At 37.8% G+C, this 22,022-nt stretch overlaps 2 protein-coding genes across 8 annotated transcripts; both read left to right on the top strand.

Moving 5' to 3' along the window:
* The first annotated feature begins 1,076 nt into the window (after nucleotides 1-1,076).
* On the top strand, nucleotides 1,077-13,429 carry LOC100704226 (zinc finger protein Gfi-1b). 7 transcript variants are annotated; one of them, XM_025908503.1, is made up of 8 exons: nucleotides 1,077-1,567; nucleotides 1,653-1,886; nucleotides 1,972-2,041; nucleotides 2,148-2,239; nucleotides 11,021-11,094; nucleotides 11,282-11,419; nucleotides 11,720-11,885; nucleotides 12,293-13,429. In XM_025908503.1, exons 2-8 carry the CDS (start codon nucleotides 1,712-1,714, stop codon nucleotides 12,733-12,735), a joined length of 1,158 nt encoding a protein of 385 aa, XP_025764288.1. In that variant the 5' UTR covers nucleotides 1,077-1,567; nucleotides 1,653-1,711; the 3' UTR covers nucleotides 12,736-13,429. The 7 variants fall into 7 exon arrangements, with proteins under 7 accessions (XP_025764288.1, XP_025764289.1, XP_019209946.1 ...); XM_025908504.1 differs by having other exon boundaries at nucleotides 1,672-1,886; XM_019354401.2 differs by lacking the exon at nucleotides 1,972-2,041 and having other exon boundaries at nucleotides 2,145-2,239.
* Nucleotides 13,430-16,281: 2,852 nt separating this feature from the next.
* LOC100703955 (zinc finger protein Gfi-1b) lies at nucleotides 16,282-21,217 on the top strand. The gene is made up of 7 exons (XM_003440228.5): nucleotides 16,282-16,510; nucleotides 16,710-16,810; nucleotides 17,099-17,278; nucleotides 18,688-18,920; nucleotides 19,068-19,205; nucleotides 19,600-19,765; nucleotides 20,631-21,217. Exons 2-7 carry the CDS (start codon nucleotides 16,717-16,719, stop codon nucleotides 20,807-20,809), a joined length of 990 nt encoding a protein of 329 aa, XP_003440276.1. The 5' UTR covers nucleotides 16,282-16,510; nucleotides 16,710-16,716; the 3' UTR covers nucleotides 20,810-21,217.
* Nucleotides 21,218-22,022: the final 805 nt, after the last annotated feature.

Consider the following 22,022-nt stretch of genomic DNA (forward strand, 5'->3'; position numbering starts at 1 on the left):
CGGGTGAAGCGTCTTGCCCAAGGACACAATGACCGAGACTATCCAAGCTGGGGCTCGAACCGGCAATCTTCCGATTACAAAGCGAGCTCCCAACTCTTGAGCCACGATCGCCCCATTGAGTCAAAAGAAAAAAGAATGAATAGAGAAAATATATCATACTGCATGCATTGACATGAAAAAGGAAAAAGAAAATTCTATTATCTGGCAAAGTCCAAATTCGAAACTTGGCATGTTGGAGGTACATATTGTGATTTTTTTTTTAAATGATCCATTAGGAGACAAATGTTTTCAAAAGTAAATTTTGACTCAGCCCCGTGACTCATGAATTTTCCCGCAATGCCTCAGGTATGTTTGTTTGTCCTTCTTTTCTTTGTTGTTTCTAACGGGCAAGCCTCATTTTTTATCATTGTGATCCAGATATGGACTGAGAATAATGTTTTATAAGGGTTTATCACAACTATATTCCTCTGAGAGGTCAGCAACATCTAATCTAGCTGAAAGACAGTAGTTAATGACACAAGTTTTGAATAGATTAGCCTTAAATCTTTTGTATCTTGTTGGACTATGAATAAAGACATTATCAGTCAAATTTGAATTTTTTCACATCCTTGTCAGGACAATGAAAAACAGAAATGATTGTGTTGCACAAGCAGTCATCTCCTAACTTCTGACTATGCTTCCCGTAGTTCTTTTGTGTAGAATCCTGAAAATTATTCTACACATTATACACAGTTATGTAATGGCAAAAAGATAATTGTTTTTATTCCCCTCTGAGCCTTGTGTGCTTAGTGTAACTGTATATAAGCTGATGCTCGCATCAGAGTCCGACTTCCCTGCAAATCGGGGACAGGGGAATCAGTATCAGTGTCCTGATTTTACAGGATGAACGAGGGAGTAATCTGCACCACACAAAAGTTTAATGAAAGATGGTTTTTGGTGACAAGGGTTACAAACATCAAAAAACTGATTAATTTCAGAGACAGAGCAACACCTTTCAGATGTCCCATGGTTTTTTTTTAAACCCCTCTGGCACATTATTCATGTATTTGTCAACTGTGGTGGCTGGAAGTGGAAAAACGAGTTCCTTCACTTGTTTTTAAGCTATATATGTTGGTTGGAAAGCTCCTCCAGGCCTCTCTGTAACATCAATATCAGGAATAAAACATTTGAGCATTAAAAAAAAACCTTCAGTCCATCTTTGAATACATGCATATACATACACATATAGGGTGATTTTTAAAGTCTTGTCACTTTTCTCTGATTGAAGTCACCTCAAAGACTAGACAAACAGGTGCCTGTCGCCTTGGTGATGAGCCTATGCAAGTGTGGTGGGATCGCAGGCAACCCACGTGACTGTTTCCAGGTCTCACTTTATTCTTATCACTTTAGGCTCTGTGGGTGATTTTGTAACGGTGGATCTAAAACTCTGGCAGCTTATATTTATTGAGTGGCCGATCAATATTGGCGGTCTTGGTTAAAAAATTGTACCAAAATTAAGAGTTCTTTGTTTTTGTGTTTTTTCTATACAGATTATTTTTTGGCAGCCAGTTGAAATAAGCCTAAAAAGGTAATTATATCACTCTCCGTGCTTTATTCACAAACATGTTATCTGGAAAAAAGACCACGGTGTCCTTTGATGTAACTGTTTTTAGGACCCTTTGTTTTCCTAAGCAAATTTCCACAATTTGAAGCCGGCAAGAGTCAGATTTCCATGAAAATCAGTGAGGGGTGGAGTCAACAAAAGGTAGGCTACAACTGTCACTACCGTCACTGTCACTTCACACTGCTTTCCTTTATCGACACCAGCGCATCTCTTCTCCGCGGATCAACTTCAACAGATAGGATTTTTATTTTTCTTGGAAAAGGACAAGAAACTACATTTAACAGTGAGTAGCTGCTTCCAAACTCTGAACGGATTTTTCACCGACTTTAAACATTTAGTCCGAGATTTTTTTCATTTTTATTTTTTAGAATTACGACAAAGAATTTGTACATGTCGGAGTTGCTACAATTTGCACGAAAGATGTTGGATTTACTACAGGTGAACTCAGAGTTTTAACAGTTTTTGACTACTTCGTGCATTAAAAAACAAAAAGCAAAACAAAAAAACAAAACAATGCATTTAATATGTTTCTGGTTTTCAGCAGTATCATTATGCCGAGATGTTTCATGGTGAAGATCAGAAAGTTTTTCAGGCGAATGACAACCATTCAAGACGAAAATGAGCCGGTATTTTCAGGTAAGGTTTGAAAAAAAAAAAAAAGATTTTAGAGATTGTAAAACTATATGAGAAATACAGCGGTTAAAATAATCAGAGTAGATTATAAACGTGTTTAATCAGGGAGGTTTTTTTTAGTATGTTTTTTGTTTTTTAAATCTTCCAACCATCCATTTTTTTTTTTTTTTTCTCCTCATGGGATATTTAATTAGTCTATAATCACTCAGACATTTGACGTTCGATTTTAAATTTATTACGGATTTATAGTAATCAGAAGGGGCAGTCTGCCTCTTGTTGTTTTGCGGAGGAGGAGGCAAAGCTTGAATCCTGCTTACTTTAATTAGTACTATTATTACTTTAATTATTATTATTGAGTAACGGAGATTGTGGAATTACAGGGATTATTTTACATAACCATCATCTTATCATTGCATTAATTATCATTTCATCAAAGTGTTTATTGAAGTTGCTGGCATTATGTTATAATTTATATTATAGGGGTTATCATAATCAAATATTAACATGTTTATTACAGGTGCAGTATAACTACTTTAAAATGATTGAGTTAAATATATATATATATATCATAACTCATATGCTGAGTATATTGTTACAGTAAAAAAGTAGCTGAGCAAAGGCCTGAATGTATTCAGCTTCTTGTTGCATTTGAGTTTGCCTAGTTACAGGTGACGGAAGGATGTCCAGCCCATGGTGACCTCAAAGGCCTTAGATCATCACCATATTCTTAAGAGTATGCCACAAGGAGGAACCTCTATGTTGCAGTTAATTCTTAAAATACATGAATGTTCTGTACATGCAAATTATGTGCTTGTAAACGCAAGAAGGGGCGTTACAATACCCTGATGTTATAAAAGCAATCTAGAGTGTATTTTGGGTAGAGATGTACAACTGTTCTGCAGTTTGCACCTCTCCACGCTGCGTGCATTCATTAAAATCAATTGTTTGAACCACCTCTTCTGGACTATCATTGTTTTACTCTCATCCTCAATTTCGAACCCGTAACATTTGGTGCATTGGCCGAGGGTTGAGGGAGAAAAGGTGGAGGTTGAGACTGAGAGGGTCCAAGGTGCTCAAACAGGCAGACACGAGTCAGTGGTCGAAGTGAGTGGACATAAGCCGGCTTATTCAAAGGTAAGGCACTACCTGTTGAATTATTTCCAAACAGTGCTGAATTGGTTCTGACAAAATTGAAAGTCTACTCACTGAAAATTACTGGTAAGGGTCTGTTTTGATTTTGGTGAAAATCTCATGAGAATTGAAGTTGAAGTAATGATAATGTAAGGTTAAGTGACAGTACTGATTAAAGGAAAAGCAGTTGGACTGCTATGAGGATTTAAATGCAGTTGGACTGCTAAGGAAAGAGAATTTAAAGTAGTTGGACTACTGAATTTAGGAAATAGGTCATTTGAAATCTGTATATGGTCATACAGTTATAATTGAATACAAAGCTGGGCTTGGGCATCAATAAAGTGGGTTGGTGGTTTCATAGGATGTCTTTAAAACGTAATTAAATTCATGTAGAACGGAACTGTGGAAAGTTCTAGGAAGTGCATCGCTCAGAGGTAACGCTTGCCGGAGTCAGGGACGCTTAGACTCCGTCCTCTATGAGGGATAGTCAGTTGGTCACTGTGGAGCTTGGGGCACTCCAGAATAACTAGTGGTTGGACCACTTTACCGTTTGGAACGGTTTATGCACTTTTTTGGGTAGTAAAGGTTGGACCTTGGGCGTTGGACGCTTTTAAATTGACTTAGGAACTTTAGCAATTAGACCAGACACAGGTTGGACCTGATACTGGGTCACTGATTATCAAAAACTTGGAGTTTGTCCCTTGGAGGGTTAATTCAAATTTTGTCTAAATTATGTAGGTTGTGCAATTTAAGGCCTTGTAAATATTATTTAATTTATCAGACGTCTCTGTGTTATAATTTTTATGTTTGTATATAGGCTCTGTCTGCCACGGGCACTGCAGCAGGCTGTTTATTTTGAGAGTGTGTCTGTGTCTATGTAAATGAGATGCCTGTGACTTATTTAGAGTGACATTTCCTGTTTACGAATGAGTGGCTAATGACTGACTGCAGAGCCAGGGTTAAGGACGACTTCAATCTGTGTTTTAAGGGAAGAAATGCAGTTTATGTTTATTATATTTGTGTGACTGTGGTTGATTATGATAAGTATTTCATGATAACTGTAGAATATGAGTATGGGGTTTGCTTGACACGTGTCTGTACTAGGTAAAACTGTGTAAGACTGATAGGAAGTTTATAGAGACTGCTACACATGGCTGATGCCTGTATTTAAGACGCTGGAGTTGTTTATTACAATATTGTAAGTAAAGTTTTATTTCTTGCCATGACTGTATGACTTTTGCGGGGTTTTGAGATAGGATACATAAACTGTTGATACTTAAGACCGTTACCTGGGTTCTGAGAAGTGAAATTGAATTTGAGATAATTTAATTAATAAAGATGTCTGTAAGCGATGTGTGTTTTGGGGTGTCGAAGTAAGATGTTTTAGGATTTTTAGATGGGTTCTGTTTCAGTTTGAGATAATATATACAGTTACATTTTCTGTGTGTGTGTTGTTGAGTGACAACATGCGCAGTTTAAATTGGGCGCTGTTCCTTCCTCTTTTTAGTTTCAAAACACAAAGGCTGTTAGATTAAAAATTACTGTGAGTAACGGTTTGACTTTTGACTAGGGAAATAATATGCTTACTTTTGGGTCTATGAAGATAATGGACCTTGACTGATGTTATGAGAGGTTGAGTTTATTTTTCTGTTTAAAAACACATAAGTATATGCACTTAGTACACCCACTCAAGAAATTATTGTGTGACTGATGCTACAAAACTGACCTAAAGAATGGTGATGTGTGAAAGAGCGCTATTAAAATGTGTGTGTCTGGGACAGGAAATGCATGCCCATAAAAGGAACTGAGTGTGTACAGAAAGAACACAGAGAGATAGAGGAGTTAACTCTAGGCACATGAAGCAAATGAAGCCTTTAAGAAAAATGCATATATTACTAATTATATGGTTTAGTGTGTCAATACAGGTGGGCGTCTTTCAACTTTGCAACCTTGAGTTCAGCAGCAGAAAAGTAGATTAAAAGAATTGGGAGAATAAGCCAGTCTTTGGCTCGAAATTGTGCAGCTTGAGCTCTCACTTTGTCCTTCACCCCGAGAAGACACGTAAAGGACAGTCAATTTTCTGATGAAGACCGATAGAACATCGTGGACGTCAAGAAGTAACGGAAGCTAAAAGACAGTGCAGGCGAAAGCAGTAACACTGACAACGACTGATGAGTCCAGCAGCATGGAAGAAAGCACGTGATGCAACATGCATGCGGGTGAAGAACAGCGTGATATGTCTGCTTGAAGGCACTGACTGTCATATTTGCCAAGCTTGGAGCAATCTTGGAAGAAAAGACTGAAAAGATGGATGCAGAAGAAAACACAGCAAATGAAAATAAGACTGAAGGAAGAGGAAATACTGAAAGATCAAAACAGAGAAGAAACACACTGTGTTTGCTGGGGCTCTGAAGCCCGAACAGGACACTGTGAATGAAAAAGGACCAGTGAGAGATGAAGCTGGACGAGTTTGACTGCGAGAAGATAGGAGATGATTGGATTGAAATTGAACCCTGAACTCGGGATAGTTTAGGGATGTCCACCATATCACAACAAAGAGGTAAACAATACAAAAGGTAAAGATAATCAAAATAACTGACAATTATATTAATGAATAGAAAACACACATATACCAATTGTTACATGTGAGATTATTTTTGAAACGAATCAGAAGTGAGATAGTTTGAATCTAGAGCTCAGTGAAAAGATGCATAAATTAAATATGAATACATGAAAATGCAATAAATACATAAGGATGCAATGAAGAAAACAGCTTACACTGCATTTACATGACCACATAACGCAAGGAAGAACACGCTTACATACATGGCATAATTGGTATTTTTGACTAGAAAAAGAGAAGTGGGTCGTTTAGGCGTCCGTGATAATAATGAAAATGTTTTAGTTTGTTATTTTTAGGGGCAAGCAGATCTGGACCAATTCTCCAGATCCAGGAGTCGGATGAAACTACAGGTTAACATGAATGGATATGTTAAGGCAAGTTTCTGGTTGAATTGTTTACAGTGTCCAGGAACCTGACCGCAAGCCCTAACTGGTGGTGGAAGACCAGCAGGGCTGTGATTTAAGGTGGGGAAATAAAATTTGGGTTAGTGATTGGGGGACGGAGAAAACTGACTCTTTAACTGGAGAATGGGAAAGTGTCTGTGAGACTGTGAAGCCATATATGCAAAATAGCACACACAAACATACGCAATGAAGATCGGCTTGCTACTTGTATGAGTGATAGAATGGTGTGAATGTTGAATAAACTGATTAAACTAGTCTAAAAGGGTGACTTAGCAGTGCTTTTGCACTGAGTGATCAAAACAAGTGATTAGTATAGAAAGAAAATGAAAATAATTGAATAGTGGCATGAGGTTTAAAAAAGTATTTCTTTTGCCAAGTTAAATTGTTGAGATATGGCTGAGTATGGAAAAAGTTTGAGAGCTTGTGTGAATGTGGACAGAGGAGCTTGCTGTGTGTGTGTGATTGAGGCCTTAAAGGAGGGGTAGATTGTTCAGAGGTGCAAATTTGATTAGGAGGTTTATAAATTAGTGTTGACACATTGTTGTAAGATCTTAGGCTGAATCTGAGTATGGTAAAGTGCCTAAAGGGGGATATTGTTGTGTACGAAACGGTGCAGCTTTTGGCGAGGTTTTCAGTGTGTCGAACGGGTGAAATTTCAGATTGTTGAAGATTTTTGAGGTTGTTGTTTTATTTTTAATAGAGGGAGTTTTGATAAACATGGACATGTCTAAAAGGGCCCATAGTTTCTATAACAGTGCACTTAGAAAAAACCTGTCAGGTGATTTTGTTTTGTGTTTTGATGAGCTAATAATCAGCTCTCTTTTTCTCATTTTTGTTCTAAGCAGGCCTGCAAAAGAGTGGATAACAGCGCTGAAAATTCTCGGTGACCTTCTCCAGATTACAATAGGCAGAGGAGAAGGCTAACTCTCTGTCTAAAAGGATTGCCGCGAGCCAATCCAGTCCAAAAGCAGAAAGAACTATTTTCTTAAAAACAAAGTAAAACAAATAAATGAGTTGATGTTGCTGAGAGTGAAGACTGAATATTTGCGAGATAGTCTCCACTGTCAGCAATACCTGATGGTAATGCGTGTGAGTGAATGTGTGGGAATGGACAGGTGAATGGACGGACCAGGCAGACCATAGGTTGGACCGACTGGACACTGACAAAAGACTGGACTAAGGTTGGACACATGACTGATAATTGTTCTGTTTTAACTTTTCTGTTATAACACAGGTTGGATCATAAGTGGAGAAACTGAGTATAAAAGGTGATGTTCTGGTTAACACACAGGTTTTTGTTTCTAGGACGTTTCAAGGATGCAGGCTGTGGATGGAGCCAAGAAAGGATTTGACATGATGATTAATTTGATTTCATTCCTTAAATACAGGTTTGAAGCTCCGGAGCATTTATACATAATATGATAGGACTAAACTCTTCTTTTAATTCCCTAACCTGAGTGAAGGATTTTGAGTTTGTAACACATGAGATGTGTCACAAAAAGGGGGGTGTTAATATATGCGATTAGCTACATGAAATGTGTTCTTTTAGGGTTACTAAGCAAATGTCTACGTGACCTTTACCTAATAACCTTTGTGATGATAAACTTGTTTACCGACTTGCTCTCTTGTAGAACATACAGACTTAGAAAAGGGGAACTTCAGCTTTGAGTTTTGAGAATAACTCTGTTAAGTTGACAGGAAACACGTCGAGACAGCAATATAGGGCAAATATGTTTGAGCTTGTAATTAAATGTGGGGCTTGAAAAGAGGAAGCAAATTTGGTACAGGACGTACTTGAGATGATCAGACGAGAGAAGGAGAAGGTCAGGAATAGTTTAAACTAAGATTGAGAAAGTAAATGGGGTAAAAGGGGGTGTAGCTTCAGGGCAGCTCACAGCCCGGCGTAAACGCAAGGTGCTGTCACACAGCTTAAGTTATTTGGGTGATTTATTTTATGACAAAATAATAAGGAAATATTGAAAATATACAACACGTTGAGAAGATCTCTTTTGTTATATGCCTCTCTGGAGCTTCTCTCCTGATGCTCTCAGCCAGACTGAAAAACAGGAAGCTTTAGTGCACAAGGCATATTAATAAATATAGACACAAAAAGAGGAACTCCCCATATAAACAACGTTCAAAATGTGTGAAGTATAAAGTACCGAAATAACACTATATAGGTCACAGTTGATGATTCTAATGTTAGAGAGCTCTTGCAACTGGCGTCTGAGCTGTGCAGAGGTCGATGTTGGTCATAACAGTGATGTCTCTATTTACAGGTTGAGTTCATTTTATACACAATGCATAACTGTGCTTGTTTAGAGTTGATGTTCCGTCCAAAAGGGTTTTAAGCTTCACTGGTGAGAGTGTCCAGGTGATACATGTTGAGGGAAGATGAGAACATAGCAGGTGAATTGCATGCACGCTTACAAACACACATGATTTAAATATAGGCCAGGCCAAAGGCCTGGACTTGATGCAGCTTTCAACTTTACAGCTCCTAACTTGCGGGAATGGCGGGGAGTGTAATGAATGAATGCAAAACATGCTTACAGACACAAACATGACAGGGGTTTATTTTACAGGGTAAAGGTGGACCACAGGTTGCTTTGTTTCTGCTTAGCAACTACTGAGGTAAAAGGTGTTAAAGATAAATATGCAATAAGTGAACAGGAAATGTGTGAAGGTGAGTCGGGTGAAATAAAATGTCGTAGATAATGGAAACTTGTTTAACTGGCATTAACAGTAACCTTTGCATGTTATGTATATGCTTGAAGCCAAAGGAGGCATAAATCCAGATAGAAAACTTTGAAGTGTGCTTTTTAGCGGAGATTTAGGCTGACATGGGGATGGTGTGTATTTTACTTGGGTTGTGTTTAATAAGACTAAAAGCGTTGCTCACACACATAAAGAGTATTGAGATTAAATAAAGTTAATATAATGGATAGAGCCCAGAACAGGATAATACATAAGTAAAATCAAATGTAATGTTTGATTTCACTTTTATTGGGAAACAATCAGGCTAGAAATGTGAGTAACCTATGTTTAAACTGTGTATTGAACTCTCCAAATACATTAAAACTGTGCAACTCTCCGTGGTCCATGCAATCAAGCAACTGTTATATATCTGCATTAAACTAGCCAACATAGACTCACCACCACATGATGTTGCCCTGCAGCGGGGGCAGAAAATCATTTGCAAACCAGGGATCTTAGGTTGATTATTATATTCTTACTTATGTACACACACACACACAGAAGGGAAAAATTTCAAAACAAAACAAAAAATAACTTCGCTTAACCTGTCAAGCGCAGGAGCAAAATAAAAATGTCTTTGGGCTCTGTTAAAATTTCTTTAGTAAAAGTGTAAAAGGCCAAACCTAGGAAGTTCGGCAAACAGGAAAGTTCCTCGAGTATCAGGAGTTAATAGTCAGGAAACATTTCTCACATTAACGCCTTATATCTGAAAAATGATTGACTGATAGATGTAGATTGACATACAAGTGCACATACATACACATGTGAATTTAGACATTAAAAGTGTAGAGGCATGTACACACAGATTGGCAAACCGGTACAGAGTCTAACTGAAGAGCTTAACAAAGCAGACGTGGCAGTAGGGTTTGTGATTTTGCCTGATATGATATTGTGAACTAACTTTGAATAATGACAGGAACCTGAGATGAACACAGTAAGTTAGTAAGGTATAGCAGAGAAAGGTTGTTTGTTTTCTATCCCTTACAGGAGAAGATTTCCACTAGAGAGAGACCCAGAAGAGGAGCGGAGATTACCTAAGCATGAAGTGTTTTCAAGTGGGGGCTGGTGTTTAGTACTAGACCACCTAGAGGACAGGAGGTTATTGTCTGATTTGCTGAGTCAGGGGACAGCTAGAGAGGGTCAGAGCGAAGGTAGTGGACCTGGGAATGGTGGAAGACGTCAAGAGAGGGAATTGTGGAATTACAGGGATTATTTTACATAACCATCATCTTATTATTGCATTAATTATCATTTCATCAAAGTGTTTATTGAAGTTGCTGGCATTATGTTATAATTTATATTATAGGGGTTATCATAATCAAATATTAACATGTTTATTACAGGTGCAGTATAACTACTTTAAAATGATTGAGTTAAATATATATATATATATCATAACTCATATGCTGAGTATATTGTTACAGTAAAAAAGTAGCTGAGCAAAGGCCTGAATGTATTCAGCTTCTTGTTGCATTTGAGTTTGCCTAGTTACAGGTGACGGAAGGATGTCCAGCCCATGGTGACCTCAAAGGCCTTAGATCATCACCATATTCTTAAGAGTATGCCACAAGGAGGAACCTCTATGTTGCAGTTAATTCTTAAAATACATGAATGTTCTGTACATGCAAATTATGTGCTTGTAAACGCAAGAAGGGGCGTTACAATACCCTGATGTTATAAAAGCAATCTAGAGTGTATTTTGGGTAGAGATGTACAACTGTTCTGCAGTTTGCACCTCTCCACGCTGCGTGCATTCATTAAAATCAATTGTTTGAACCACCTCTTCTGGACTATCATTGTTTTACTCTCATCCTCAATTTCGAACCCGTAACAAGATCTTCTCTCTTTTTTTTCTCTCTGTGTCTGTAGCCTCAGACAACCAGCCGCTCAGAAAACACTGTTCCCCAACTTCAAGTGACTATAGTTGTGTTGTCTGTCAAAAGGTAAAGACCATGCATGCATGCATGTGTCAAGAAGCAAGAGAAAAAAAATACATCCATATTTACTTTTCAGTGCACCTGTCCTTTGTGTACAAACCTGAAGTGTATCCAATTTAATGAGAAAAAAAGCTGTCTATTTTAAACTGTCAGTGTCTCATATTCTTCCACTGATGGACTTACTCTGTTTTAGGTTTACTCAACCGTTCATGGACTTGAGGTCCACAGCAGAAGGTCTCACAAAAGAAAGAAGCCCTTTGTCTGCATACTGTGCAATAAATCTTTTGGTCATGTTGTCAGCTTGAGACAGCATATGAACATCCACTCAAAGGTAAATCAGCCAATATCAGTGGAAACAGAATTTTCCATTAATTATCTTGCCCCAAATTCTTCAATTTCCATAATGCACCCCTCTTTATTTTATTCACTTTGCCTGTTAAACAAACAGCTTTGATTTCTGCAGCATAACACAGCTATGAGCAGTACTTCTTACTACTACTAACATTTCCTTAACTTTACAGTTGACTTTACAGTTATGCTTGAATATTTAACACTAAATGCGATCATATGCAATTCTTTGATAAATGGGCAAACTTCACTTTTGTAATGAAGCTCTTTTTTCTGATTACAGGAAAAAAGATTTGAGTGCGAGGTCTGTAGCAAAACTTTTAATCGTTCCTTTGCACTCAAAAGACATCTGATAATCCATTCGGACATCAGGCCTTACCCCTGCCAGTACTGTAACAAGAGGTTTCATCGGAGGTCTGATATGAAGAAGCACACACGCGTTCACACTGGTAAATATCTTAACTATTCCACAGCTTATGAACATTAATGTGATGATGGGATGAAATGAAACCTTTATATGATTCACATCAGCTTTGTTTAATGCAGCAGGGGATTCCAACAGGAATAAAACTGCTGATGAATCAGAAAAAGAACAAGTATCCTGTTCATTTGCAATTTAATTGTTTTTCTTGCTTCCGAGTTCTGTAAGAGAAAAATCTATGTATTTGTTGACAGTATTTTTTAAAAACCTGTGCAGTGGCCTGATTCCTGTTTGTTATTTTTCATTGGAAAAATATTCTGCATTATTTTAGCAACCTTGATTTTGCAGAAGCAGTGAAAAGGGAACTGTAACTCTTTTATACATATTTTACTTCATTTTTTTTTTATCTGTACATTTGTGTTTTTATTTTTCTAGGTGAAAAGCCTCACAAATGTGAAATTTGTGGCAATGCTTTCAGCCAAAGCTCCAACCTGATCACACATCAGTGGTCACACTCAGGCTTCAAACCTTACCACTGTGACATTTGTCCAAAGGGTTTCCAACGTAAGATGGCTCTGCAAAGGCACCACAAGCGCCAGCATGGCGTAAACTCAGCTGAGTTTCCCTGTATTTTTACTGTACCGTATTTTATTGTATTTGTTCATATTGTGGTTTATGATTATCTTCAAAACTACTTCAACACTTCCATCACCATCCTCATCAGGTACTCTGGTCAGAATGAGAATGATTTCATTTCTAAGGGTTTTCGGCCGTTTTGTGAGGCGAACTATGCATCTCCCATGTACTGTTTGTTTATTCCCACCCAAGATTATACCTTGTTTATCTTCTTAATTATGTACCTGATGCTCATACACTGACCACTGAGGTTAGTAACTCAAAACAGTTCTGGTTACTGTCATGGTTTGTGTTTTGAATTTTCTTGTGTTTTGGTATCTGTTATGTATTAGTATGATTATTATTTTTCATTTAACTGGTTAGTTCTGAGTTTATTCTTATTACCTCGCTGAGTTTACTTATGATCAGTTTAGTTATTTGTTTATTAGGTTCCCTTGAGTCTTTGTTCTCTGTGCCCCTCTCTGTGTCTCTGTTTGTGTACGTTTGTTCCATGCCTCTCCTGTCTGTTTTGTCCTCTGTATGTTGCTCCATAGTTATGTCCGCATCTCATCTCCCATTGTCACTTCCTTGTTCCCTTGTTAAGTCAGAGTGTCTTAGTCTGCCTTTTTCCTGTTTTATTTTGACAGTCTCGTGGTCGATGTTCAGCATGTTTAGTTTTGCCTTCCCTGTGGCGTCAGATTCATTTGTATCAGCTGTGTTCCCCCTGTGTTTCCACTTCCCCTGATCACCTACTGTCTGTATATATTGTGTGAGTTTCCCCCCAACCGTTGCCATCGCGGGTGCTTTCCCCCGTGGCTCTCCTGTGTCCCTCCCGTGTTTCCAGTGTTTCTCTAATGTTCTGGGTTTTGTCTTTTTTTTAGTTTCTCCAGTTCAGGCAATCCTCTGTTAGTTTGTTATTTATGTTTCTTCCCCATTGGCTATATCTGCCTAAATAAACGGCACGCTTTCAGTTAATTCCCGTCTTTGTCTTTTGTGGCCTTCATTTGGGTCCTCACATAGAATAGAATAGAATTCAACTTTATTGTCATTGCACATGTCACAAGTACAAGGCAATGAAATTCAGTTTGCATCCATCCAGAAGTGCTTTAGCAATAATATAGATATATTACAAAATATAGATCTATTATAGATGTGTTACAATGTACACAGTATGAAGGTATGTTATGAATATACTATAACTATAAGTATGTACAGGCTATAACTGTAGTGAGTGTGCAAACGATGTACAGGCTATGAACAAGTATACGTATGGTTATAAATATGAAAAGCAATAGCAGATTATAAATATATAATTGCGAGTATTAATAAACAGTGTAGAACTATAATTATTGTCTTGTACAGTATGATTGTCTGTACAGCATTTACAGTAGTGCAGTTGAGATCAGTGAGATATATGGATAAATTATACAGTAGTTATATAAAGTGCCAGTAGTTGTAAGTGGTGATTCAGTCCATGTTATTATTGTGTGTATGAGGGTACAGTCGGCCATTTGTTTGTTTTTGTCCATTGTGTGTATGCTCAGTTATAAAAGAATAATACATAAAAGAATCCACATGATCTGCCTCACATACTGTAACAGATTAACTCATTCATAGTCATTTTTACATGACAGCAAATTAAATGTCACTGCTGGAATGACCTGACCGAGTAGACTAAAACTACCCAGTCAGGGCATGATGTTTATTACAATCACTGTAAAAATCTTGGCATTTCTTCATTTCTTCATTATTTATTAATCTGTCCTGTGACTGGATGTGATGTAGTGCAAAAGGTGACTGGATGTTTGTATCTATAGTATGCAGTGTGTACAACACCAGTTCCAAAAAAGCTGTAATCCTGTGTAAATGTGAATAAACAGAATGCAAATCTCATACGCCCATATTTTATTTATATCAGAACACTGAAATCATATTAAATGTTATTTCATGAAAATATATTTTAACATTTTGAACTTGATGGCAGCAGTATGTTTCAAAAAGAAGTTGGGACAGGGCAACAAAAGGCCAGAAAAGAAAGAGATACTAAAAAGTGAGGCTTTGCAATTATTCAGGTAAACTGGCAGCAGATCTGAGACATGACTACAAACTTTCTCAGAAGTAAAGATGGACAAACATTCACCAAAAAATAAACCAAAAAAACACATCTACAAATTGTGGAACAGCTGGGAAGACTTTGACTATCTCCGCATCTACAGCACAGAATATAAGACACAGTAAATAATAAAGGATAAGAAAATCTGGAGAAATCTCTTGGACATGCTTGGCATCAGCTCGATTTAAAATAGTTATTCATGGAAATGAATAACTATCAACAGCGAAAGGTACAGAAATGTTTTAGAGCAACAAATGTTTCCATCTATACAGCAATTTTGTAGGGAAGGACCTTTATATTTAAACAAGATAATATTAAAGCACATACTGCATCTATTCTAACAGCACAGAATTATTAGCAGCAGAGTCTGGCTGCTGAACTGGCCTGCCAGCACTGCAGACCTTTCACTGATTGAAAATATTTGGATTGCTGAGCAGATAGGTTTCTAGAATGGAACAACAGATGTGTATAAATTGGTCTCCTCAGCTCTCAGGTGTTAACGGACTATTTTTTATTGGAGAGGGGATGCTTCACAGTGGTAAACATGGCCCTGTCCTAACTTTTTTGAGAGGTGTTGATGCCATCAATTTCAAAAATACATTTTTCTTTAAAACATTTATACATTTTCTATGTTCTGTTGTGAATAAAATGCATGAATAAAATGGTTTGTGAGATTTTCATACTTCTATTATTATTGTTATTATTATTATTGAGTTTGTTTTATACAATGAAGTCTACTCCAAACTTTTTACTGATGTATTAAATTGAATAAAATGATATAAACACACAACAAAACAAAATCAGTAAAACTTACACATTTAAAAATAAATGTTCAATTTAATCTGTTATGCATACAAACTAACACATTCCCATTAACATCCGAATAAAAATAAGTGATCCTCTTTGAAGATGCACACGTTATCCACAAGATGGCGCACTCGCATTTCTCGCCCTTCACAAAACGTTTTCTCCCTCCTTCCTTTAATCTGATCACAGTTATGCGATTTAATAAGCTGATATTTTCATTTCAACCAGAAAAAACCCCAAATCTCTCACATTATAGGTCTCCTGTCATTCGGACCTCCTCTAAAACAGACTGCCGGGAAATCTGTCATACCCGAATAAAGACAAGCTTCGATAAAAGTACACGAAAAGAGTCAACACGGTTAATCTCCCGGACTGGTTTGGTGTGTGTATCTTTGGAGGTCCTACAATCTCATATGATCTTTTAGCCGTTTAAATCTTGCACGCAATCATACATCTTTACTGCAAGTAAATCCTGTAAATCAAACACGGAGCGATGAAAATATTTATTTATTAAATTAATTATTTTTGTATGTCAAATTCCAGCTTATATTTATTAATTTTAAGCTTTTTTCATTTAACTAAATTTGGTTTTGCTTTGCTGGCGACAGTCGAAGTCTAAAAGCCTTTTAAAAAAAGAAAAAAATAATAATTCGCGTAGCATATCACTATATTGGTCTTTTGCCTGTAAACCTACTGCACATATATTTTACCTTTAGTTCCGGCATTTTTTTTTTCTTTTTTTTGTCCTGCGAGTACTGTGTGCTTTGTATAACTGTTCCCAAGGCCCTGTGTTTTTCTAAGCAAATTTCCACCTGCCGTTTGGCCTTTTCATTGGCTAAAACCACAGTCAGATTCCGCTGCGAGATTGAAAATCAGGGAGGGGGGATGAGCGGGAGGTATAAGCCTGATGGGTTTACACTGCTTTTCAGAGACTTTTGGAATCGACGCATCTCTCCTCTGAAACTTGTTTTTCTTCGAGAAAAAAAGGAAATATTAACTGGGTTATTTTTTTCCCCCGCTTGCGTTTGTTTTCGTCTCTAGAAGCTGCGAGGAGCTACAAAATCAGCGGGGGGACATTTTATTTTTTATTTTTTCCTAATCTTCGCGGATTTTTAACGGTATGAAATAATTAGACGCACTGAAATCATTTCATGTGAAGCTTTGAGATCATTAAAATTCAAATAAGAGGAGAATCTCCGGGAGTTTAAGTGTATTTATTTATTGTTATACTCTTGACGTTGACGTAAAAGCCTACGTAAAAGCTTCGATCACCTTTTTAAAAAAATTATTTTTAATTATTATACTTTTCCGGTCTAGGATCACCATGCCTCTGTCATTTATGGTAAGAAGCAAAAAGTTCACTTCCTACAGGCCAAAAAATTTCGATGAAGATGACTCGGAGGCCTCCGCAACATCTGGTAAGTCTTTAAAAAAAGAAGTGAGTTGATCTGAATAGGTGAAGAAGGGGCCCTATTAAAATAATAAAATGAAATTACTGCAGCAGGGTGTAACTGCTTTTTATCGCAACCCCGAATCTCCTTCCCGTCTTAAACAAATTTTTATTTGTTTTGCAAATTTAAAAAAAAAAAGAAGTTATTTGTAGCTTTTTCTTATTAAAGAAAATACCTAACTGAACAAAAGAAGATATTAATTTAGAATTACTTTCTCTCTAATCAACCGAACTTCACTTTGTTGTGGATTTGCAGAAATCCCACCAGCCGTTCAGACCACAGACATTTTAGACAGGCCTAAGTCAGAGAGGCAATCTTCCCCTGAAGACGCCCGCTTACTTACTAAGGAGGAACCGGAGCTTGAATGTCCCTTACCGCTTCACCCAGAGCCAAGCAGACCTCTCATGACTCAGACACAGCCGTACTACCTGCCAGGTAAGTTTAAAAACTTGCCAACTGGAAGTCAAAAGACTAGGCTGGAATAGAGACTGCATATCAGAGGTGGAAGTAGACTTGGCCAATTAGTTTTGGAAAGAATTTTAAAGCTTCAAAGTTGGCATTTTGACCACAGTTTGAGGTTTATTTATTTATTTATTTTTAAAGATTTGCATATTCGAATGAAAAAGGGTTAAAAGTTATTGCCAAAGGCTGAGTAGCTAACTAACAAAACGCTAATTTCACTCACAAAACCTGAAGTACAAACTCTTTGGTCTGTACCACATGGTTATCAATCAGATTATTAATCAGACTGCTGTAACTGAAGAGTGTAACTGCTATTCATAAGCTGGACCTTGTTTTTGTATTATTTTGACTCTGACATAATATTTTGTTTGATGTGTTTTGAGGTTATTTGATTTTTGTTTTGTAACATTGTAATGGTGTGCAGTCTTGGCCAGGTCTCCTCTGAAAAGGATTTACTCTTAAGGGATAAATAAAAGTTTTTTTAAAAAGAAAAAAGATTGTTCCATTAATGAGCATGAAAAGGCACTAACATCACAAAAGCTACAGCTGTCTCTGTGTCAGGACAGCAGTCCAGTTAACCCCAGTATATAGGTGAATGCACTGTAAAAATATTCAGCTCCATTGTCAGCATATATTTTTAATATCAGTTGTTAAACATGATTTTCATGTTAGGAGGTATCCAGCACTTCCACCTTGGCTTTGTTTTTCATGTGTAGAAGTTTCTGTTTGCACTGGCATTCCACTTAATTTTGCATTACATGTTATCCAAATAAGTAACAGATATGTACATCTTTAATGTACAGGATCCTTTTTGGTTTCAAGAAAAATAATATAAAGAAAAATAGTAATATTTTATGCTTTCATGCTGAAATAGAGTTGTATAGCCTTATGCTTACATCTACGAGATTGAGGGGAAAAAATGACATGGGTGTGATTTAACCGATATAAAGCAATACATTTTTAGGCTGGATTGGCCCTTTCTTGTCTTACAGTGGTTTGCTTCACTGCCAACTATTTTCTAATTACTTAAATTTTCAAAGGTTAACTGAAAACAAAAGCTTTTTAACTTCTGCCACCTAAAAGAATCCAACATATGTGTACTGTTGTTACGTGGCAGCCATGTCATCTAATGCATGCTTTTAGAGACTATTGGTCTAGTCACAGTTAAAATCATTAGAACTCGCTGAATTTCAAACTATTTTCAAGCCGTTTTAAACTATTTCCAATGAACCCTCCGCAGCTCAGTCTTCATAAACCCTGAACCATCCCACTGAAAATGTTGTGCTACTGGGAAAAACACCCCTGACTCAAACTTTTTAAAAAAGCATCTATAACAAAGATACGATATGCTTTTTTTTATCTCTTATGTGTGCACCCTTTAGAGCCTCACTTGGCTGACTTCCAACCTTATGGCTCACAGTCGCCTTATGCCTGGGAGACGTTGTCTCCTTCCTACAAGCTTCGTCAGATGAGCTTCAGCCCCACAGTGCTGCAGCACGCCAGTAACCTGTACAGCACCAACATCAACCGTAGTCCTCAGCCTCAGCAGCCGCTAGACTGCAGCACTCACTACTCGCCTTCTTCGAACACCTATCACTGTATCACCTGTGACAAGGTAGGTACCACAGCTTAGGCCAAGATCAAAGGTTTAAAACTGGTTGTGCCGCTCGCGAAGCAGTTATGTCAGGTGCAGTCATATTTCACGGCTTTCACTTTGTCAGACTCCACTGACGAGTGCAATTATGGGCAAACTGTGTTCTAGGTATTTTCAACTTCCCATGGACTGGAGGTTCATGTCAGAAGGTCTCACAGTGGAATGAGGCCGTTTGGCTGCAGCATCTGCAGAAAAACGTTTGGTCATGCTGTCAGCCTGGAGCAGCACATGAACGTCCACTCTCAGGTATGTTGACGAAGCAGGAATTATTTCAGGGTTAAGAGAGTTCAGGGACTTGAATATGCAGAGGACAACACATCTTGGCCTTTAAATCTTTAGTGTGGATTAGGCTTCAATTTTTTACTCTACTTGTCTGATATGCTGACAGCTTTCAAGATTCATGCTTACATTTAGTGAACACAACTATAGTTCCTATCTGTGAAATGCTCTTGATCATTTAAAGTAGGAACAATGAAGGAAATGTGAACATATACATTTCCTTTATTACATTTTTTCCCATCAAAAGGTCACAAAAATCTACTAAAATTATTGGAATGAACTTTTAAAGACAATTTTTTCTGACATTTATTCACTAACTAATTATTGTGCCTCACTTTTTTTTGTCTTTGTCCTTGATCAGGAAAAAAGTTTCGAGTGCAAGATGTGCGGCAAATCCTTCAAGCGTTCATCCACGCTCTCGACACACCTGCTTATCCACTCCGACACCAGGCCTTACCCCTGCCAGTACTGTGGCAAGAGATTTCATCAGAAATCTGATATGAAAAAGCACACCTACATACACACTGGTAAATGTCTTAACGTTTTCACAGTTTATGACCATCAATGTCACCCTGCATATGATCCGTCTTCAGCAATCACCTGCTTTCCAGGTCAAGCATGTAGGAACTACAGTATTTCTAGGAGTAATATAAGTGCTGATAAATCAGAAAAAGAAGCTTAAACAAATATCCGGTTGATTTGCATATCTGGGTTTCCTCTTCACAGAGCTCTGTAAAAGGAACTGTAGTTTATATTTGTTGCCAGTATGTCTCTGACAAATCTGAACAATGGCCTGATTCTTCTCTCATGGTTTTAATGCAAACATTATCTGTATGACGAAAACGCTTGGCACCATTTTTGGTAATGTTGGAAAACCTGATTTTACTGAAGTGGTGAAAATAAAACTATAACAGTTTTATACAAATCACTTGAAAATTGTCCAAGTTTTGATTGTGCAGATCAGGGGTGTCAAGCATAAGGCCCAGGGGCCAGAGTTGGCCTGGCAAAGACTCCAGTCTGGCCCATTTGACAGCTTTGGGAAATATGTATAAGGGCATAGATTTTGGATTTGGGGAGTTGTGGGGAGGGAGCTACCAGAACTTTTTTTCTGTAATTTTAAACCTTTTTTTAATTGTACTGACAGATTTCCTTCATTCACCCCAGCAGCATTTCTTTCTCATGTAGAAAAACTGAGATGTATTGTGGACATTGTGCTTCTTTTTCTCCTGTAAAATGCCTTAAAAAACCGACAGAAAGGGGAGTTTCACTGGTCCGATCCACTTAAGATCAAAGCTGGCTGTATGTGGCCCATGATGTAAAATGAGTTTGACATCCCTGGTGTAGATTTCTTACTGCATGTGTCCTTCTGTGTGTTTTATTTTCTTTTTGTAGGTGAAAAACCTCACAAATGCCAAGTTTGTGGCAAAGCTTTCAGCCAAAGCTCCAACCTGATCACACACAGCCGGAAACACACAGGATTTAAGCCCTTCGGGTGTGACATTTGTTCAAAGGGCTTCCAACGCAAGGTTGATCTGCGCAGGCACCACGAGAGCCAGCATGGCATAAACTGAAGAGGAAGTATTTTCTTTCTTCTTCTTGTTGTTTTTTAACCTGTGTGATAAATAATATTTAACAATAAGCTGACACTGGGGGAAGCTGTAGCTCAACTGGTAGAGCATTTTGTTAACATATCACAAGGTTGAGGGCTCAGCCCTTGACCCCTTCAAATGCTGAGGTGTCCTTGAGGAAGATCCTCTTGGCCTACAAGCACCTTGCACGGCAGCTGTGTGTGACTGTGAATGGGCACATGAGAAACACATTATGAAGTGCTTAGTAGAACCCAGTTAATGTTAAAAGGCAATATATAAGTTACATTGAAAGAAATCTTTCAAGATATGAATGAATGTTTATTCTGATGCACTTTTCATTGTGTTGTTGCAGTGTTGTACATGTCCAATAAATATTGAAGCGATCTTAAATGTCTGCGGTCGTTGTTTTCGAATAAGGCAAAATATAATACTTAGTCCTTTGTCACCCCACGGTAAAATACACATATGGTGTGATGAACATTGTAAACAGACTTTCCCTCCCTGACTGGTTTATTCTGCTTTTCATAGTTAGAAACACATACAGGATGAAACTGTGACTCAGGCCCCAGGTGGAAATCTCTCGCAAGACTAGATATAGTGTGTAGTGGAGTTATCCTGCATTCAAATAACACCCAGAACATTATGCAAATCCAAGCGCAGGGAGCCATTCGTTCTAGAGAGTCGACTAGAAAGCAGCTAAAGGAAAGTTAGAAGCAAATACATCGTCCGGGTTGATGTTCAAGAGCAAAAAAGAGCTCTGTAATCTCAGTAAAAATCAGAATAACACAAACCGTCTGCCCGGCCATACTGTATGTTTTCCCTACACACCTTTAAATGGCCTTTGCAGTGCATTCAGCCTAATGGGATACAGGGATTAATAAAAGGTTGTTGAAAAGGTACCGATTACTTACTCAGCCCTAACCACACCCAGGCAGCCTGTTGGATTTACTTCAACAAACAAATGGCGATTCTAACGAAGACACGCCGCCCTCCTCAAACACCAAACCTGTTAGGTTTAAGCTGCTAAATGCAAATCAGATCTTCACCTGCTCTGTTTAAATCTGACAAGAACTAGAAGAAGCACTGTGAACATTTAGTTGAAGCTCCCACCCACCCCCACCTTCCCTGCCATGCTGTGATGTAAACATGATGATATCAGTTTTTCAGGTAAGTCGATCTTTACATCTCTACTGGT

This window comes from Oreochromis niloticus, linkage group LG7 (assembly GCF_001858045.2).
Source record: "Oreochromis niloticus isolate F11D_XX linkage group LG7, O_niloticus_UMD_NMBU, whole genome shotgun sequence".
Taxonomy (NCBI): Eukaryota; Metazoa; Chordata; class Actinopteri; order Cichliformes; family Cichlidae; genus Oreochromis; species Oreochromis niloticus.